This window comes from Temnothorax nylanderi, unplaced genomic scaffold, assembly GCF_030848795.1.
Source record: "Temnothorax nylanderi isolate EJ_2023f unplaced genomic scaffold, tnyl_v1.0 TNYL_tig0023_pilon, whole genome shotgun sequence".
NCBI classification, from domain to species: domain Eukaryota; kingdom Metazoa; phylum Arthropoda; class Insecta; order Hymenoptera; family Formicidae; genus Temnothorax; species Temnothorax nylanderi.
The window spans coordinates 369,038-391,997 of record NW_027249085.1 but is presented as its reverse complement, the minus strand read 5'-3'; the positions used below and the strand labels follow the sequence as shown (position 1 = coordinate 391,997).

At 37.1% G+C, this 22,960-nt stretch overlaps 1 protein-coding gene across 9 annotated transcripts in view; it reads right to left on the bottom strand.

Annotated features, from left to right (window-relative positions):
* LOC139769533 (uncharacterized) overlaps positions 1-22,960 on the bottom strand; it is a 405,408-nt gene that overhangs the window by 143,360 nt on the left and 239,088 nt on the right. Inside the window, exon 1 of one of the 9 annotated variants that reach the window (XM_071700653.1) lies at positions 930-2,515. The exons of the other annotated variants lie outside the window; for them this stretch is intronic. Within the exon in view, the coding sequence (XP_071556754.1) occupies positions 930-1,107 (178 nt within the window). The 5' untranslated portion in view covers positions 1,108-2,515. Of the gene's footprint in view, positions 1-929; positions 2,516-22,960 lie in introns of those variants that run through there. 9 annotated transcript variants of the gene reach the window in all.

The following is a 22,960-nucleotide window of genomic DNA, read 5'->3' as shown; positions in this document are numbered from 1 at the left end:
GAAATGCGATGGCATTGTGTTATGAGTGCGCAGGCATTCTTGTGTTACATTAATGTAATTAAGAACATTGTAATCCTAAATGTAACTCAGTCCGCATAATGTAATTATGTGTCTCTCTGCTTATATGCGACGCAATGTAATATGTAATAAATGCACGTAAATATGTTTAGTCGAAATATAGTTTCATGTATCTCGACCAGAATAGTCGCTGTATGGTCTGACAATGAGTGTTTACGTGCAAGATTAGCTGTTAACACAAAACGATAGACAATTCTTGTCTGGTAAGTCTCGATAATGTTAACAAGATTGTAACCGCTAAAATTTTTTATTTTCACACGTTTTCTCGTCTAATATCCTTCTCCGCATTTTCTTTTTAAATGTGTTGGATCTAATCGGCTCGAAACATGCAACCGGAAAGATCCTGCCATTAACTATCCGAACGAGCTCTTATATTTTAGTAACGATGAGCAACGATTTGGCTATTTTTGTATCTAGCACCTAATATCTCATAGCTGACCTCCAGAACATGTCTTCTTATAACACTCGTCTCATCTACATATAATTTATTTCAAAGTCAATTTCTATATTTATTTATGGAATGTCATATTACTCACACGACGTTTTTTTTTTCATTATATTTAATAATTAAAATGGACCTTTTCGTATTAGCAATCGACACAGTGTTGGATCATGACTGCGGAACTCCGGAAAAACAATTCGTGAGATAAAATGTAATTATGCCCCGTTGCATTATTACGCTTCACCAAATCTATCTCTAATCCATCTCTAAGGAGATCCATCTCGGGAGAAAAATTTAATTGCTGAAACGCAAGGAAAATCGAGGGAATCGAACATCTGCAATTGCCATCGCGTTACCAAAGCGCCAGTCACACAAACGGAGAAATATAGAAAAGACGAAGAAAACTTACGAGGGTTCTGGACGTGCACAGGAGACGGAGGGTTGGTTCGCGTGACGACGACCGGAGGAGGCATCTTGGCGTGCAAGGCGGCGAGGCATGAGTTTGCCACGTCGTAGATGAGATAAGCACCGTAGTATCGGCCCGCACTGCCCATTTTCAATTTATTCTTACCGGGCGCAACCGCCATTTTCGCGTATCACGGCCACAGATACAGCCGCATCCACCTGGCGCGCCGATTACCGCTTCTCTCACTCAATAATGAACGGCCGCAATTATCTGGTTGGACCTCCGATGAGAATAGAAAACGTTGCACTGGATCATCGCAATTCTTAATACTAGAATCGTCCGCACAATAAATTCCTCCTCCTGCTGCGACTGTGGATGTTGAAACGATGCATGCCTCATTTGTTATCATCCCGCAACATAAATTTCACATTCTCGTTAAGTATAATGCGGAGTATCTTGCTGTAAAGCTTGGAGAAGATATAGCTTCCGAGCGTTGAATATAAATTGTAAACGAGCCCTTTTTTTCATAAATATACATCACAAATTTACAAAAAATAAAAAGAATGTACATTTAATGGAATTACGTACGACGACGTTAATTAATTATTATGTTAACGTCAGCTTCACCATTAATACTATTCTTTTGGATTCCTCAGAATTCAAACACTTGTCAAATAAATTGCAATTTTCTTCTCGCACATGAAGTTATCTATCACTATATCGAAACACTGATTAGCGCACTTTTCAAGACAATGAACCGGTCGTTAATCTTGCACGTCAAATCGGACGACAGGTTAAATAACCAGCATTACTCGCGGATCACATGCACGGCAATTCGATTCTCCGCAACCACGGCGAATACCACTTGGAACTAATTATCCGGGCGCGCGCAAATATTCCGTCCTTGCATTCTCGTGACGAAGCGTTAGCACTGATCTCGATACCGCTCCTCGAACGTGGAGCCCCGATATACCACGACGCTTGGCGGTCGGGATCGGTGGGCTGGGCAGCCGAACGGAAACGGTGCGGTTCCGTGGACCGGAAGCCTGAACCGGAAGCGTCACGAGTCAACGGGCGCTTCTCTGATTGCACGCTGCGGTCGCGGCTAGATAAAAATGTGCTCGTGTGCCATTTACGTAGTTGGAACTCGATTGCGCCGAATATAGGAGACCCTCGCGGATCTCGTAATCCTACGCGAAGCCTCGCAGGGACGAAATTGAATTTCTCCGTGACACCAAGGAACGGTTGTGTTTTAATAAACTGTAGATACGTGGTGTTTGACTGAGTTTTTAATTGCCGAGCGTATCGTCGCGCACTGACTTTCACATTGAAACAATAGGAATATAACTACTCAGCGATATGTGTTATCACGCAGTCGTGCTTCCCGGAAACTTAATACGTGTGCTACGTAACAATAGACGAAAACGGGTCGTATTAGTTGCTCAATTTCGTGGCTAGTTTATCACTGAATAAACTACTTTATTAAATATTCATAATCGGTGCCTATCGGTGTGTTAAGAATTCGATTACTCATAACTTCGATATTTGTAACTTTGTAAATAGTTCATATATTAGCATGGCGCGAAGTATTATGTTCTGTTCCATTATTATAAATAAAAGATCTTACAAATAATTCTATAATTGAGATTTTTAAATCGTATAATTGAATCTTTAAAATTACTCACAAAAACACAAAGTGTAATATTAAATTATCACGCTATTTCATATCATATGAATCATTAAAAGTACAATTGTGTATTTGTTTAACACGAATTTTTAATACAATAGAATAAAAAAGTTGATATCCTCCCAAAAAGAAGAAAAGGAAATAATATGTGATATAATAATAATAAGTTATATAGTAATAATAAGGGTATAATGTTTAGAAAGCTGGCTAAGAGTATCAGTAAAGTGTTTACGTCGTTACGCTAAAATTTCATATTAACGTCTTTATAAATTTAAGCTCATTTTAATCTTGTTGCCGAGAGTTACAGGAGCTAGGATTAAGATGCACGTTTCATGCAAAGTTATGAATCGTCTGTATTGATTTTCGAGGCGTTACGTATTGTTCAAATTTTAAGTACCTTGGCGATAAGCCAAACGCTATTATTTATAAATCCGCCTATTTGTTAACGCCGCTTTGCATTTATTAATGTTATTTATTCGCATTGCCCATCTATTTTTCTTATCCGTAAATCAGTTCGACAATATAAAAAAAAAATTAATCGTTATCGTACGTAGAAAATGCTAAAAGAGACTACAAGTTATATGAATATATATTTTGAAATTTACCATCGTATTCACTGATAAATGCGGTATAATCACGCTGTATTAAAACGATTTACGTTCTTAAAAGAGATCTGGTTTTTCATCACGGTGCACAATTAAATTCATAAATTGCATTGCAATATTGCTGCAAAAGTAGCGCAATTTTAACGAGTTTCAAGGGTTACAAATGCGTATTTAAAAAGTGCGCTATAATGAAAAGCTGGAATAGTCTATTGAAGCAAAATGTAATAATAACACGTCCATGATTTCGAAACAATAATCATCGTTATCTGAAATTACGATATTTCGCAGCGAGCAATATTTTATTTCAATAGTTCTTTGACAACAAAGCGTTTTTGTTTTTATTTTGACATGCGTTATATTCAAAGTAAAACAGGCAATATTAATTCGATCCGAATAGTAGATGCGCTTTGTGGCGGCGCACGACTGTTGCACGGGGCAGACGTAACAACGGATTGCCATATAAAAAATGTAATTGCAGCTCGAAAATAATTCACGAGTTCCGCGGCTGTTTGTTCCGCGGTGTTTTTATATTCGCCACGGTGTCGTCCGTCCCGTCTTCAATAATTAATACATTCATATGCGGTTATGTGGATGTGCGTTCTATGCGAGAATTCCCTATGCATTCTCCTACCGCGGCTCACTCTATCCAAATGGTCATCATCGTCGTATCCACACGCGCCGTATGCTGATCATTACCAACTGAAACCTGCGCTTCGGCAAACAATAGGCATCGTCGTATAGTCATGCTTGAGCTATCGCGTCGCGCAGTTATCGGAATCGATTATCTATCGGATGGAACTGCGACGGTTCACGGTTCACGGTCGAAAGGTGCGAAAGTCGAATGACGAATTCGAACGCGGTTCGTATATCATCGACGTACTCTCTCCCGTCAAGACTTCGCGACTAACGAAATTTTACCAATTCGTTCGCGTTACGAGAACGGTTGAAGGTGCACTGCGTAAGCGTCCGTGAACGACCCGTCATCGGATCCCACACACACTCGCGCTTATCGCTCTTACATTATGTGCGTAAGGCCGTATGCAAACACAGAGCCATGGCAAAACAATTACAAAGAACCAATGGCAGGCGCAGATATTATTTTCGATTTTTCTTCTATTTTGTTTTTATCGAGTGTCACAAATAAGAGAATGACCATGCAGAAGTAGAATATGAAAAGACAAAGAGCTCTATCAGTGCGTTATTAAAAAAAAAAAATACGTGAAAATCAAGTTGGAGTAAAGTAGAAATAGATTATCGTGGCATGTTTAAATTTTATTGTTAACTTTTGCCTCAATGTAGGTCAACTTCTATTCCATTCTTTTACGTGTTATTATTGAATACTTATAAATGTAGGCGACAATTGCAAAATACAAAGTTTTCTAATAAGAACTTTTCTATTTGTATGTAGTCGTGAATAAAAAAAAACATTTCTTGTTCCCAGACTATTTGTATTAAATAAAAAATGATGCGCATGGAATAGAAAGACGATTTTACAATTTTATTTTTATCGAAGTTCTACAAAGTGAATAATAACTTATTAATTTATACGATAAATATTTAATTAATACTTTAATTAATGTTCCAATTAATATTTAGTTTTGTCTAATGCACGTTTTAAATTTATAATAATAATGTTACGACTTTTTTATAATCTTACTTTAATGTTCCTCGATTATTGAACGATTGAAATGTAACATCCCAGCGAGAATATCCGAGTATTTTTTTGCGAGTTTCGAGCGATGAAATATATTCATACTCTGCCGTTTGCGAACGCGCTCTCTCTCTCTCTCTCTCTCTCTCTCTCTCTCTCTTTCTCTCGAGATATTCAGTTTTACTTCGTATTTCCTATATATTTTTCCTTATCTCGTTTTTACATTTTATCATATCTCGGCTCACACGCGCGTCCGCTTTCGTCGGGCTTGTCGCTTCGTTTTCGTGCGGCCACTTCAGTATGCACGCCGGTTCTAAGTGCGGCTCTTCGTACGTGCGTCACACACTCGTCGTCGGTGGTGCACGGGCGACGGGCGTATCGGATCGTATCGCACACGGAGAAACAACGCGGCTCGGTTACAACGCGAACGCACCGGCGACAATAGCACCGACGGGACGCGCGCGACAGGAAGGTGGCCGTATCAAATGCTTAACGGCCAACACAATGCCACCGTACGTACACCGATACCACGGTCGCAAGCACGACTGTCGGCGCATCGGGCGCGGACGCACATTGTTACTTCCGTCGCGAAACGTTTAACCACGAGCGCTAATTTCACCGGCACTTCGCGAATCGGATCTTGAACTGTCTGCGACGCGCGAAACAAGCGCCGAGTCTTTCATTTCTAGACATATATGTTTGCGCTTATGTTTTAGCTACGATGTAACGAAAGATCAGCGAGTTGATATTTTCTATTTCTCTGCAGTGGAAACGTGATAATCTTTTTTTCTGTGTATATGAGTAACATTTATAAAATTATAAAAGTTAAAAATATGTTTATCTAGAATATGCGAGAGTAAAATTCTGCGAAAAAGATATGTAAGAAGTACATATCACGGAGGAAATCTTATAAAAATATTATTTTAATCAACTCTCTTCTCTCTCTCTCTCTCTCTCTCTCTCTCTCTCTCTCTCTCTCTCTCTCTCTCTCTCTCCTCTCTCTCCCTCTCTCTCCCTCTGCCTCCCTCCCTCCCTCTCTTTCCCTCTCTCTCCTGCTGTCGGCAAACTTTGTAACACACTATGTCCTTGCTCGCGGATACGATGTTTTGCTGTCGCAGAAGCTATGATCATAAATGCATACTGATTAATATATATGATCTGCAATGTCCAAACATTTCATATAGTCATCAGCGGATTAAATGAAAACGGAAATGACGTCAACATTGTTCCGAAATTAGATGCACACAATGCCTGGTATAAATACACGTGCGCACGTGAGCCGGGGACATTGTTATTCCCCGGTGCAACGCTCGACCACGTTACAACGCTAATTTCAAAGCGTGCTGTTAGCGAGTTGATGTAATTTATGATCGCGAAATATAGACGTGATCGGAACATTCGTGCGTTGCGTTCACAAAAGATACTTAAACGATGTAATCGGATAAAGATGAAATTACTGTTTTTCGACATGTTTCAGCGAAAATATGACATCATATCTAGCTAGTTTGTATGATGAAATTGGTATAAAGGAAAATACCAAAAAAACAGCGCTCCATATTTTGGAAAACAGCGTTATATCGTCCTCTTATCTGCACCATTTTAATGATTCAATCTATGTGTGGTACGTTTACACCGTTCTCGTATTAAGCCGATCATAAAACAATCTTTAATATCCAGTATCTAGAATCGATATCAGCATGGTATCTCGAAACTTTCGAGGGCCACTTCGCATTACGATGCATTTAATTGCCACATGATCGTTAGAAAGACTATGGGATCACGAATTAATGTCATAGGTGCATTTATCGACTTGATGAGGGCAGGCGGTGAATATAGGCTAATGGTTAAAGTTGATTATATTGCCAGTCATAATCGTCACTTGAGTGGTTAACATGACATTTTTTAAAATATAGAGATAAAATGAAGAATACTAGCGCAATTCATGATTAATATTTAGGCACAAAATATCGTTATTAGTATCGGTTTTATTATTTAGCTTGTATACGAGAAAATATTAACTGCTTATAAAAGAAAAAACTTTTTATAACTTTAACTTTCTTATATATATAGAGAAATAGTTTTACTCTCCGAGAACTGACTTTAATGCAAGAAATACTTCACGATAGGAACTTTAAAAAGATTTCAATAACGAGTAAAAACTACATAATTCTATCCGCTCTTCTCGCCCAGCGTTCAAAAATATTTCTTCGATGATGTATATTTTATTTATCTCCCTTTTTACCACCAGTTGCACTCGAGAATGCGCTTCTTTCATATCGGATTGCATAAATGTCTTTCGAAGTCGTTACAAGGCCGCTCGCATAGCTCTGCGCGGATGTATTGTTCTCGGATTCTTAGGTACGAATACACTTGCCGTTCGTATGTTACAATTCTCACGAGCGTGGTGTCTCGCCCCTGTATTTCCCCCCCAGAAACTTCATCCCCAGACTTTCGCACGTATACGTATCCACTACTCACCACTTACGCGAATACACTCAACAGGTTACTGCGCCCACAGAACTTACTGCTACGGTGTATTCAGCGCGATTTCGTTTTGTTTCTGTAATATACTCCACGTTTTCTAAAAGTGAATGAGGCGATTGGAAAAGTAAAAGTAAATGGAAAAAGTTAACGTCGACGAAATTGGAGAAAAACAGGGGAGGTTTTCTTCCTGTTCGAGTTAAAACGGTAATCGTCCAAATTAAATAAGAAATCTTTACATTAAGCAACAATTTATCATCAATTCGGATTAATCATGGTAAGAATTTCCGTTTGTGTGACTACGCAGAATAAGGTAAACAACGTTACAAAAATATATTGTAAAATGAACAGAAACAAAATTACATTTAATTATTTTAAACACAATTTAATTACGTAAATTATATTCTCGTAATTTTTTCCTTGTTTTTTTTTTCTATAAAATTTACTTCTTATAACTTGATATAGTTGATATCAATTTTAGTGTTTTATTCGATATTAATATAAAAATTGAATAATCATCATTGACTGACATTACGGATAATACATGTTTAAATTACAAATGCAAAATTCCGATCAATGACGATGACAACGAGTAGAGAAAGATGTCGAAAATGGAGTCAGTGGAGATGGTAATTGAGCATTGGTTACAGATTGCGAGGAGCCACGAGAACGGAACGGTCGAGCGAAGGGAAACTGGGTACAGGATCGAAGATAGAGCGGGGTAAAGATAGAAGAAGAGCGAGTTTCGCATTAGGAGTAATAGGCATTATCTCCATCGATCCTGACTCACTACCCCCGCTTCTACCACCTCGCCCATCACCCACCATCTCCCTAGAGCTGGGTGGGTGATTGGTTCGTTCGAACTAACGGGGAGAAAAAACGCATGGGAATTCCGCCGGCCATGGGCACGGCGAATGGTATCCCGATCGCGAAATGCGGGTAGCGGACTTGGGAAGAATCAAGAAAGACGTACGTGACATATATAAATATTATTAGTAAGACGTCACTCTTGCGTCTCTTTTAAATGTATTTAGGTAGAAAATATAAAATCGTTTATGCGTATGCTTTATGCTTTTTAGAAGTATTTGTAATTTATAATAAATATTAAAATAAATATATCATTTACAAGTATAAATCAAAATTTTATCAGTCATATTTGTAACTTGCAGAAATATGTAATTTCTCCGAAATCCGAATTGATCAAAGCGCCGGCACGCCGGAATCAAATTCCTCCGATTTTACGGTTCAATTCGACAAGTTTTCGGTTCCTGCAATTCCATTCCACCACAACAGCTATAACTAATCAATATAAATTAGGATGTGTCGTTGGAACTTTGAAATCAACGACATACGGAGGAGCGTGATATCGCGCCGTAGTTTTTATTACGATAGTTTTACCACTTTTCCATCACTGCACGGCTGCAGTGCGTCAGGTGAAAGAAGGATGACGGTGACTAATTGTCGTAAAGCCGATCATGATATGTCCTGCCTCGTAAATCTGATTGGCTACGCTTACTGACCCCGCTCGCAATCTTGCCGACGAGATCGCTCGACACTACACGTACGTCGTTCGACACCGAATTCGGGTCAGAATTTTAGATTCTCCGAAATCGCTTGCAGTCTTTTTCAAAGATCTAGAGATATAACATTTCTTGACGAGGCGTCGTCGAAGTAGAAACGGAAGGACGATCTAGATGCGATCACGAATGTTTCCAAGTGGAAATTGCAGATCGCGCGAGCTGCACAGTCAAAGACGGAGAAATAATGCGGTGATATTAAAATTACACATTGATGTGCAAACGTGAATGCATGTATAAAATGTAACATAAAGATACGGTAAGATATTATTTTTTATTAATACGTAAGCCCGCATTAATTATGATTGAACATTGACATATGTATATAAGTATGATATATTTAAATGTACTTTTCTATATAAAGTGACAATATTGCAACGATCAGTTTTTTCGTGTTAAAGTAATCTATGTTGTTTATTACAGTTTCTGGCAAACTATATAAACATTTACATCAAATAGCATACAGCACAGAAAGATTATTTTCCTTTCCAATTTATTTATTTATTCCTTTTATGTTCAATTATACGATTACATTCAATTATAGTGCAAAAATAGAAAGTAATTGAATATCGATATAGACAAAATTAGCACAAGATAGAGCGGTTAATGTGTGAAAATGTAATCTCGTATTTTATCTAAGTTTGACCGGTTTAAGCGCAAAAAAGTAATTGAGCACGATCATGAAGGAAACCGGATTTTACATCGTGCCGCACGCACGCGATAGTAAACCGAGGTGAAAACGGCAATGAAAGAAAGAGGGCAGACCGATGGTAGAGAAAATCGAAAGAATGGTGACTAAGTGCATTACATAGTGAGAGCCATATTTATTTTCGTGGCATACGGTTCATCCTATGGTTCCGGGAACATCAGAAGATAGCTAGATAGATAGATAATATGACGCGCCAGCAGTATCTTTTGTCCGAGTATCGTTTGTCCTGTCTTTCCTCGTTTCCCTCTCTTATACTTCTCTGTCCTTTCTTCTCGTAACCCTTCCCATCATCTGCGATGAATCCAGTGCTCTCTCCGATAAGTAGGTCTTTATTGAGATTATCTAGAGAACCTCCTGTTAGATTATTATAATGTTTGGGATATGGCACACAGTTCCAATCTAATAACCGAGTTGTTCTCCCAAATTCATTCTCGCGAAAGAGGTTCAGCGCTAACTTGCGTCATCTTTCATTCAATTTTACCGAATTTCCATAGGTCCCATTTTGCAAAGTAAGCCTCTGCATGCACTTGCGTTAAGCCCATTTCTCGCATTAACACATCAAGATTCATAAATGGTTCGGAAATTTCTAAAATGTTAAGAACAGTTGTCGAGATTGAACATGCAATGTATAACATAGTTGCTTTGAATTCACTGCTATCATAATTAAATGGCGAACGAACTTTCCAAAGCTTCCATGAAATTTTAGGTGGAATATTATAGAACTCGTAAATAGTTCGGATGTCTTCCCTACGTTGTAGATTCTCATTGAGAATTTGTATGTCCCTTTCAAGGATCGTGTAGAGTAAATTACACTTCCAAACAACAGATACGCGAGTAACTTCGTCTGTGAGAACGAGATCTTATTAGTGAAGTAAGAGCACTTCTTCGTCCAACAGCTTCAAGAATCGTTGGTGCAGTCACTGAAGAGAATGCGACGCATATTCTGATGCGCAAGGTAGCGACATAAAATTTTTAATAAGAACGCGGAAGGTGTACCTACAATCCGTAGGATATTATACGTGTAACGAGGGTAAGCTTCGCGCGAAAGAAAGTCCACCATAATGCAAGTATGAAGATAGCATCCTCCCGCCCGTAGAGAGTAATAAATACGCAAATAAACTTTGCTCGTTAACCTATCGGACTTCGATAGACTCAGACGATCTTCGTTTAATTTGGTTGCGTGCATCAGATAAAAATACTGTATTTCGCGCATGATCGCGAAAAAGTACCCGTCTCTGGAGACGTAATTCGGATAATTGCGAGGGATGATGTAGATATAATGACATAGACTTATCCAGAAGTTTAGAAGTTGCAAACTTTACGGAAATAATTTGAACTGCGTTACAAAGCGTTCCTCCATGTTGTAATTGGACGTGTTATAATTGAACAATGTTATCAATTATTTAAGCAAGAGAAATAAATTTTTGTTTAGTTGATGGAGAACCTTGTCTAAATTTAAGCATTCACTCACAATTTAGTTATTTTAACTGACATCTTATGTGATACGAATATAAATTTGTACATTTTTCTTGAAAAAATAAATATTCTACCGTTTTAATAATTAAGTAATTTGTTTAATTACTCTTTTAAAAAATTATCTTTCTAAATATATATGAATCTGACAACAGAAAATCTTTCTATGAACATATTTGCGACAAGCATTGCATTAAAGGCTAAACCGCGAGGTACGTCGTGGTTTTAAAGTACCTACTGGATAATTCAAACTATTTCAAAACTTTCAACGCTTGCTGCTTTAGTCCTTGTGTACACGCGCGGTTAAAGAAGAAATATGTCATTACTTCTGACCTTGATATCACGCATAATATATGTAACATATATTTAAGTTTATTATAACAAAGTAGTTTAGACAACATATTATTTTCTTACGTATATATTATTGTAATGTTCTATAATGTTTGCATAATTTACGAAATAATATTACTTTTGACCTAGAGTACATCATGCATTTAACTTTTACGGATCACATTTCCATGATAAAAAAATGTGTACTCAGAAAAGCATAAAAACTTACTTTTATACGCGTCTTACAAATATGTAAAAAGATTAAATTTCCTGTCGCGTATATATTATACCGGTACACGTCATTGTTTTCACTCCGGGCATGTAACATTGGTAACGCGTTAGGTGAATGTGCTATAATATTAAGTGGTATCTTATGTAATACCTATCTACCTTATCTTCAAACGTCGAGCACTTCGTTTCACTACCCCTCATTTTGTGCTCTTTCTTCCTGCCGGTTACCTCCTCTCTATCCTCGTTCGTAGAACGTAATTTAATTCGTCGAGCAGAGTAGAGGCATCAAAATATTAGCATATTGATCAGCCTACCGCGACCCGCTCTCTTAAATCCACGAGCGTAAAACGCACTTAATGCGAGCAACCACTTTGGTTGTTACTACAGCGAATGCAATATCCGTCGCGTGGAGTAACCGTCCGCGTTGTATTCGTTATCTGACAAGTTTTTACAACATGCATAAAGAAGGCGCCGTCGCGCACGCAGGTATAAGTTCTTCGTTTACAAACAAGACAGGCATACGGGGGAAGTGGTGACAATACTGCATGAATAGACATATTGTGCAACGTGCATTTTCGGTAACCTCATAATGTACGCGGCTCAGTTGTATTCTGGACAAATAACGTCGTATCTCGTGTTGAAAGGATTCTATAAATACCCGATGATCTAAGTTTTGCAACGAGAGTAGAAAAAATATTATTCAAGTTAAGTGAAATTAAATTACGTTTATAGAGTGTAGATATAGATCATTAATATTGCATGTTACTTTTACTGAATTTATATTGCTTTACATTTCTTAGAAGAGACGTAAATGTAGGTGAGAGAGGCAGAAATAAAATACATATAATAAACCAAATGTAAAATTTTTAAATTAAAATGTTATATATAAATTATGTAATAGTGTAAGAATTAATTACCTAAAAACAGATTTTCTTATATTTTTTGTGATATTGACGTGAATAAAGAAATTTTATATGCCTTTAAATGGCTTTGCGCGGAGGCAATCGTGACAAAGGCGAGAAATATCCCTAAAATCCTTCTGTAAAATAGCTCCATCCCCACACATATTGAGGGATGCAACGCGTACGATAATAATGAATTTTCAAATATCGGCACGTGAACGTGCCTAATGATGGCGCGCGTTTTAGCGCAGGGACAACGGGCTTTGAAGAGGTACGTTATCCATGCTCGCCCTTTCAAACAACCCTTGAACGACACGCGACCTCCCGATTAAAGCAAATTTAACGCTAGAGATAGTTTTCGCGCTTGTAATATTTCTCAGCTATTCACAGCAGCAGTAGATAGAATCTACAGAGCGTCACGTATAATCACAGTTTTTGTTAGAACAAAAATAATCACAGTTCAGATTACACATTTCTCAAATAGAATATTCCATCGAAAGAGAAATGTCAAATGGATTTCGATACGAAATGCGATTAGTAGAGGAAAACGGTTCAATGACACTCAAGTTAAACTAATGAAATTAATATTGACTCACTGCCACTTGTTTTTCCGACAAAATAATTCAGGTGTATTTAACGATGCTTCCAACGCAAATTAAATGCTGCATATTGATAAAATAAATTTCTATCAATAATATTATTGCCAATTAACGTCAGTTGAAGTATATAACTTATATACTCATTAATTGAAATTATCATCAATTTTTAAATATTCTATTAAACGATGCAAAATATAAATGGCTAGTATGCGTAGATATAAATACAATTTTTTTTCCAATGTTATTTTTCGCGTTTTACAGATTTTTAAATGTATTTCTATGAATTTACTTTTTATACCGTTTCAAATACATGGAACGGTGTTTCTTCTAATTAAAGTTAACAATAAAATATTCCTCTTTATAAATGCGGAACGCAGACAACTCCAAGAGAATAATTTCGCAAGATTACAAAGAAATGAAATAATTATATATTGGTAAGATTCAGTCGCTATATAAATCAAAGCATCTTGGCGTTTATTATTACTGTACAACACTTGGTCACTCGAGCAGTCGATTCGATGGCACGTCGAACCAAACGATTTACGGTAGGTCGTGCATCTCGAGGCGCGAGAACTCGACCTGGCCAGCGAACACGACTTCCGCATCCGGCTTACAGCTGCTGCTTTATAGGGTAGGTGTACGAGGGAGTGCTCTAGTCACCCAGCCAACCAGCCAGCGCCGCGCCAGCTAACCAGTCAACCAGCCAAGCGCTGGCACACCATAGATACCATAGCAGTTTGACATTTTCGGATTGGTGAAGTATTTACCGTTAACCAAGGTAAAACATAAGAAGGAACTTATTAATCATAACTCCTGTGAAACATTCTCTAATATTGACAGTAGTGCAGTCATAAGCAATGTTTTTCTTGTTATAGTGGAAAGGCTAAAGATTAAGTGACGAGCGGGATTGCAGTTAGGTGTTCTCATTTACCGAAAAACGTAAATAAGCAAGATATAAAGTTACAGTTCAGTCAAAATTTGTAAATGTTTCTTGCATTGCTTTAATATGTTGTAGAATTGTACAATGAAAATATGTAATGAGTTTCTTTTTAAATAACAAAAGAAAATGACTCGGCTTTGTGATTTCATTGGTATTATACTCATCTGGGAATTTTTAATTAAAAAAACGTCTGTAATAAGAAAAGAAGATTATATATAGAATGTATCTTCATTTTTGAAATCATTGAATATAAACACCATTAGTTGATTTGTATTATAATTAGTAAGTCATATATCGTTAATCTTGTTCTTTTCTCAGAATTTTAATTTTCCAGAGTTTAATGTAATCAACATATGTAATGTTGAATTATTCAGAAATTGCCATAAATACTGGCTAATCTTAAAGTTAAGAAAATATTTAACTCCAAATTCGTCATATAGAACTGCTCATTAAAATTCAGATCGAGGTTCTTGGGGCATACTGTAATGTATATAGGTCATGTATAACAACGATGTTTCGGTAATAAAGATATTATCAGTTCCAACATACAATATCACGGAAGGTTTCTTAGATACAGCAATCACACAAACAGTGGTGAATAAATATACTTGCGTGTTCATTTTCCGTCCAATATAATACACGTTTAGCGTCGATCGAATTCTGCCATGTGCCTTTTTTCCCCGGATCGTCTTTCGCTGGTGACTCTTTCTGATGCCAAATTTTAGATTTATCCCTTTGGTGAAAAGGGGTCAGATTTTGCTCCGCCATTCGAGGCAACCAGCCAAGTTGCACGCAAACCCATGCGGTTTTCCACGTGTGTACTACGAGACTTCACGCTGAAACGGACAGTAGAGAAAGGAGAGAATTTCGGCGAAGATTCCGATTCATACTTCGTCCACTTCCGCGATGCTTCTTCTATGTATCCCAGCGTCGCCAGTATTGCCGTCCTCGTTCCCTCGGGAGTCGTATACGTAGGTATCGTCGAATATTTCGAACTCTTTGTCCGCGACAATGTCTTTTCTCTTCACCCTCCCACCCTCGCTCTCATTCTCTCAATCTCCCTCTCTCTGTACATAACGCGCCATTTGAGGGTGCAAGGGAGCCGTGTACGAGTCCGCTTGATATTACCGCGCTCGGTTTTTACGGGAAAATGGGTTCTAAGCACCGGCAGCGGACTCGTTCCCGGCTAAAACAATATCATTTCATCCCACGATACCTGACCCCGCTCTCGCCGCCCCGGATCACTTGTTTGGCCGCGACAGGTACTGCCCCGACTTTTCGCATCGCATCCCATCGGTGGACTACGACCAGCAAGCTATTCGGTCCTCTGGGTCACGACTATACCAGAATCCGTACGACTGGGCGGGTGTAGAGCAGTGCGGTAGCATGGGCAGTAGTCGCAGCCATACCCCTCCGTCTCCATCAAGTTTAACTTGGCGCAGCGAATTTCCAAGTACCGTTTTACGAGTTTTCGTTGCCACTGGGAATAGACGGATCAGTCGTTACGCCGCTCGGCAAATGTTATTCCCGAAGTGAGTACCTCGTGGTATGCTCCCGGCCATCTCCACGGAGGAAGACTGATAATCAATTTTGCAACGCGATTCCAATTCGTTTGCGACGCATTTGGGGCTACGAAAATGTCGTTAGCCGAGTGGCTCTCGCTCTCATTCTATTACGGCAAACGCAAGTTTTTCGGTCTCCCTTTAAATCGCCCAGATTTGCACGATATCGGTATCGCTTGATAGATTAGCCGGGTTTTTCAACAATTATGAGAAAGTAATTAACGAACCTCGAGATAGAGATATGTTTGTGATCTATGTATGTATATATATATATATATATATATGTGTGTGTGTATGTGTCAAATATACTGATGTTCCTATAATATCTATGTATACATCGTGTACCTGGAAAAAGGAACACATATGTCGGGGAGAGAAATAGTTTTCTTCTACAATTTGTAAGTGTCACTTGCAACGCATATAAATTTACACGGCATGTAAGACGCGTATTCTATTTAGCGATAAGTTTTAAATGAGAGTTATCGCTGTAATATTCAGTGCTAGGTTTGTAGCAAACTGTTACCACGATTTGCATATTTATCATGTCGAGTTTGGAATCGGAAAATACCCATTTCTATGCCCAACTCAGCAGAAAATGAAGTATGACTCCGGTATTTTCGGGGAAAGATACTTGAGGTGGTCGGTTTTTCCTTAATGCACATGCAAAAAGACAACGCGCGCTCGAGAAGTAGCTGATATCTCAAAGTAGTGCCAAATAGAAATGTCATCCATTTGAATAGATCCTACTGCCATAAATTTATCACAGATGTCGACATTTACTAGACCGTAACCTAAATTTAGAGGAGTCAAAGCATTAATAGATTAAACAAAAATATTGGACGAAAAAACTTGTTGACCTCAAACGATTAAAATTTGAATATTTCTCTTAATGTCTATATCTCATATTAAATAATAAGAATACGAAATATGTGTTTATATGCAAATATACATATAAGAAATTTTAAACAATAATAAGTAAAACAGGACCGATATAAATCTTATAATTAATTAAAGAAGATGCCATTTTCGGTTGGACTGGATCTTGGTAGGATCTAACAATAATATTTCAATATATGAATTTTGTATACTTTTTCCAACTCAAACTGCGCGTCGATTATTTGTCGGCCTTAAAACACAGCTTTTTGTGAGAACAGTAAATTCACATACTAAAATCAATAGTCGATTTAACTTTAAATGCTAATAAGCATCCTATTTAAAGAATTTACTGCGAAGAATTACTGTAAAGAATACTGTAAAAAATTTATTGTGAAAAATATCACCCTAGCCAGAGTTTGAACTTGGACCTCCCTACAATCTGTGACGGGCATTTTTTAATCGACGCGCACTTTACTGAATTGGAAAAAGTACACAAAACTCCTACAGACATATTATTATTAGGCTACCAGGAACCAACCCGACCGAAAATAGCATCTTCTCTAATTGAATGTAAGAAATTTCAAATAGATTTCTAGATTACTACAAAATTCAACCTCTCTCATGCAATGTATGATAATAATAATAATAATTTGGAAGATTAATTAAGCTGATTAAAAGAATACCGGTATAAGCTGGAAAGTTGCTTCTAATTAATTTTTATATTAGTAGAATTTTCATGAATAAGAATAGCTTTAATATAACTTTATTTCAATAATGTCGTCCGTAATTTTACATCTTGGCTGTTTCCAACTACTGTTTTCGTTTCACTCCATGATAGAGCGCAATGCACATTCTTTCCCGGATTATTATTAATAAAGATCTAAATTCACATAATAGAAAAGATATTCTATTATAACTCTTCTTGCTATGTCGCGAGAGCTGAGGCGATTAATATATCGCTTCTAAAAGACAAGACGAAGGTATAAAGAGAAAAAACTTATATTATTTGAGCTGTAGTTTGTTATTAATTTAATTAAAATAAAATAAATTTAATATGCTATATTTTTATTGTTTCCATATTTATTTAACTTTAAACTCAAGTTTTTGGTTAAAAGTAAATTATTTTGCACAAAATATGTATGAAAAAAATAGAAAATTATCATATCAGATTTTATCAGTTTGCTACGTAGTTGTAATATTTTTAGATCTTAACGTAATAATAATAATGTATAAGATCTCCTCATGATCAATGCAATTTATCAATGTATTAAGCAGATCATATTAGAACACGTAACTAATGTATCGCAATAGCAACAAGGAATAATAGTGCAATACGACTAAAACTTGTCTAAAATATTTGTCTAAAATATTTGCTGCAAAATCAATATCTCTGCAAAATCAATATTCGTGAGATATAAGACAATAATTTAACTTGTCAGAAGTTTATGCAAATTTATAGTACGCCTTCGATTTCTGTTCTCTACAAATGAGTAACATGCATGCAAACGAGAAGAAAGCCTTCTGCACAAAAATATATACGAATGAGTAATATATTGCCTTTGTGATCCGAGAGATTGACGTGATGTAGCATGTAAATTTTAATGTATATAACTAAACGCGTACATCATGTCAATTTATTTTTAAATTTTAATTTATATAGCAATAAATAAATGTTGTAATTTACTAAGCCTTATTCACTATTATAAAATTGATAAAATGATTTTTTGTTCCATCGATTATAGAATGAATACTTTAGAAATAATTATATTTTCAGAAATTAAGACTAGCATGGGATAGCACACACATGTTATGACATTTAAAAATTAAATGTATTTCTTATATGTAGATAATTCAACGGTATTATACACTTCTGCGATTATTTAAATGTATAATACTTGGTGGTGAAATAAAGTGGTCAGAGAAAAAAATTTCAAACAATTCATGTACGCTTTGATCTACTGGTTCCAATCCTCCACTAAATATAATACTACAAACAACTGCATCATATTAAAACATCTGCGTATTTGTGGTCAATTATTCCGGCAATGGAATAACGTGAGTTAATTTCATAAAATAATACTCAGAATATTATTAACAAAATGCTCGTAACAAAGAGAAGAACTCAGTCTCTCATTTTAACGTATTTAACGAAAGCATTAGCTTAGCTTAACATCGAGATTTTGTTATCTCTACATTAAGTTTATCAGAAATATGTACACAAAAGCTATATGCATAATGTACAAGATTAGTATTGTAATTTAATTTATTCCTATAATATCCATCGAAATCTGTCATAAAGTAAACGCTGTAATAATTACCTAGATAATTGTAGTATAACATAATTGATGCATGTTTTATTTGATCTACAATGCGTAATAGAAACAATTTTTCTTAACTTTTTCAGAATTTACGCCAATAAACGATCATTTTCGCCAAAATATATATAATTTTTTCGTACAATTCAATCGATAATGTACAATTTAATAGAAGATTATATCGCTTATGACTGATTTACGCTCGCAATCTTAAAGGCTGTTAGACAGTATGTCACTTCGAGACTCAAGGATGCTCCGCGCGAGATCGAAACAAGCTGCAATCAAAGACAGGCGTGGAAAACGCGGAAACTTAAGCGCAGCCGGATAAAGTGGCCCCGTAGCGGATAGTTGGCAAGAGGCCGTGCGAGTGGATGGCGCGGATACACGAGGGTGAAAGGAGGGTTGGTAACCGCCCCTGCGAGGTACCTACGCGGCATTGAGAACCGCGGATGGTGGTGGCGCGGGCTGGCGCGCCAACTAAAATTGAATCTGCGAACGAAACTTCGGTAACCTCGTCAGGAAACCGAAGCTAAAGCCATCCATCGCTCGCGCTTTCATCGGCGCAGAGCCATCGTCGACTTCCCGTTTTATCTGGAAGAATTGTTCTGCCTCTTGTTGCCTACTCGTTTGCCACTTCTTTCGTCCGATCGTGCACTCACGCACGTATGCGATAGACTCTCGAGTGTTCCTCGGAGATACGGACCTACGTGTATCCTCGTGTCTCGCTAAATTAGTTTGGGGCACGGGGACGTCTGACGATCGAGCCATGTTTGACATGGATCAATTTATCGATTGTCACGGCCGTTGAAGTTGGCTAAACTCACTGAATCGATAAGACAAATTTTGAAACATTATGAATTTGAATGACAAATGAATATTAAATAATGCAGCGTATACTGCTAATGTTTCGAAAATTAGCTTTATTATTTTTGAAACAAGAAATCAATTGCTCTTTGCTAACTGTTAATGAAGTAGTTTAGAACACTATAATTGTTCATTATTTTAACCTTCTGTAACTTCTATTGGCATTTATCTAACTAAAAGCGTGGTTGGATAGATGATTAAAGTTGATAGTGTAATGCTATACTATAATAGCGAAATACTATATTGCAAAATTTAACAATTCTTGTTATGGTAAAGATATTTTTTCCGCAATCGTTCGCGCTTATGGCAATTGTTTACTTCCGAAATAATATTTTGTGATGCAAATTGACAGTGAGAAGGACTGAACCTTTGCGCAATTCAATTTGTGAACTACGGCGTTCGCGAATTGCGTTTAAACGAATTTCACGTACTAATGGCCACCTCCTTGCTATTACAGTATATCGAGCAGACAAACAACTTTACGAGCACTTACCCTTTAGGTGCTAGGATCTATACGTGGAAGTGTGCATCCACCAGTTTCCAGAGGGCTCAGAAAAATCATTGTCTCAGAGAAGCCTTTCGATACCGAGCGAGAGAAAAACCGATGTTGTTGTGCATATCGAATAACGATATTGATGCAATTCATATAAATATTTTTTGCCAATTTCTAACTGTATATTTTATTAAATTGTCGCTATATATGTGTATATATATGTGTAAATACTATCCTTTATCTTCTATTATCAAGTAAAATGTTTTTATCAAATTTTTATTTGCTATAATCATGAAAATGAAGACATTATTAAAAGCGTTCCATAGTTTGCATTTACATAATCAGAGAGCATTAGCTACTTTACTAATGGTAGTTTGTGATGAGAGACCATTGACACGACGACCATTAACATTACGTTGCACCATGTGACTCGCGGCACGCCGAGGTACAATGTAGTACCACCTGACGCAAAACCCATCGTTTATAACGTAGTTTTCAGATTGTTTAGATTAATCGTTCTAAAATTATGTTAAAAGTTTCATTGCAAGCCATATATTATAATAACACATCCTCCTATCTGCATCCTTTACTTTTATTTTACATTCATTGTAGTAATATATTGTTGCAGATAAAAAATGTTGTCGCAATTGGAAAAGTATAACTTCTTATCACAATCTTTGATTTTATAAACTATTTTAATTATTATGTCAAGCTAATTAAAGCAAAGTTTTAAATATTAGTAATTAAAATAAGTTTATGTGCAATCTATGTTAATATTAGTTTTATATAGTTAGCAATAGTAATATTAAGCTTTTAGTGTTTTATGTTTTTTTTTAATCAAAACTATATCATTTGTATATTTGAAGAAAGTAATTTCTTCGCGGCAACTAATTTCACTAGAAATTTTTATTCATTTTTTTCCGCGGGTCGTCTCGTCCAAAAAGTGGGAAATGCTATTGAAACCGGACCCTAATTTAGTTAAGTTAAGATATTCAATTGCTTTTCCTCAATTTCTCCTTTTGCTTTGCTTTAGCCTTGCCGCCCATTTTAAGGTATTGTAAATAACGAACGACGAAGTCTTTCCAGGTATCAAAAGTGCTAGTCATAAACCATAGTCTAACTACAATTGGAGTTTCTCATAAAAGAATGACAATGGGAGAGAAATTCGTAATGGTTACAGAAGGAAAAGAGATTCGAGAAGCGGGTCTCCGGAATCCGCTTTGGGTTGTTTCGTTCGCCGACAATTAGTAACGATTGATCCTCGAAGAACGGGGCGAGGTACGAGAATCGTCGCACGGGGAAATGTCGTGATGTCGGGTGATTTTCGATAAATTGCATGTGTCCACCCTCGCTCACGTAGCCGACATCACGCATACTACGTAGGCCAAGTATATACGTGGCGATGTGGCACGGCGTGCCGCGAACTTGCGTCCTTGTTACGCTCCCATGACACGTACGTTCGTGATGTAACGGTAACTACTGCTAGTACGTGCTAAGTGTGCGCGGCTAGGGATTGCCCTATTGGCAGCTGTACGTATTCCATTCTTAGGATTACGTACACGTATGCAAACAGCCGCGTGCGAGGGCATGTACCACTGCGTCACCGATATATTATCGCGACTTTCCGCGTCGAAGGGCTGAGCGAGAGATGTTATCCGGGCACACGTTGTGCGCGGACGGAGCCAATTCGGCTCGTGTGCGGCCGGTCTCTCCCCTTGCCTAGGTTTTTTACTTGAACGGAGAAAAATTCTGGCTTGAGCGCCATTTGAGTAGCGTTTACGGGGGCTCTCTCTGGAGCGACGCCAAGGCCATCCATGGATTTCTTCGCGCCTGGTTTAATAGCAATTATGCATTTTTAATCGGCGGATAATCGCGGGACTTGAATGCTCGTGACGCGGTTATTACCGGCAGATGTTGTCGCAACGCCTGCTACCTCGAGGCAAATTAACGGGAGCCAGGCTCCCGTAACGCGCACGGCAAGGAGATTCACTTTTTTTTTCAATGCTGAAATCAATCGTGAAGTTGTTGTAAAATAGTTCAGATCGTTAACAGATAGATTGCAACGCGCATTTGAATTTCAATGCGGAAGACAGGCGACCGAGCTGGTCTTGCTTCTACCCCCTCCACCCTTTCACTCCACAAGAGAAGTTAGCACTTCTTTTATGGGCGACCGAAATTGGAGCGTGGAATGATCGTAGCTTTGCAGAAAAGTATAACACGTTAATATGTATCGAAGAAACGTTCAATTTGCAAACTTTATTCGACAGAAAATGTGCCAAAATAAATGAAACTATATATTTGTTTACGTTGAAAAAATATCTTTGCTTGAATCTATCGCTCGATTATTTCGTTATAACAGAAAATTTCTGTTGTAATCATGTATGTATTTTGGAAAAATATGCATTATATATAATGCTTTCTTGACATTTTGATAAGCGTATTTTTTTACTTTTATATAATAATAGTTAAATATTAGTATAGTTTATAATTAGAAAATTCGAATTTTATCTCTTTCAAGCAATATTTCCTTTACTCTTCTTCACTTTTCATGTCTAAATCCAAATTACATATCATGTAAATTTTTCGTTTAAAAATTTAAGATTTAACGCTGTATACGTTTAATATATAATAAAAATGATAAGAATTTTACGGCGATTAAAATTAGACGATTCAACGTCAATAGCGTAAACGGTGTGTATCGTTCTAACAAATAACGATGTCGAGTCTAAGTTTTTTTAG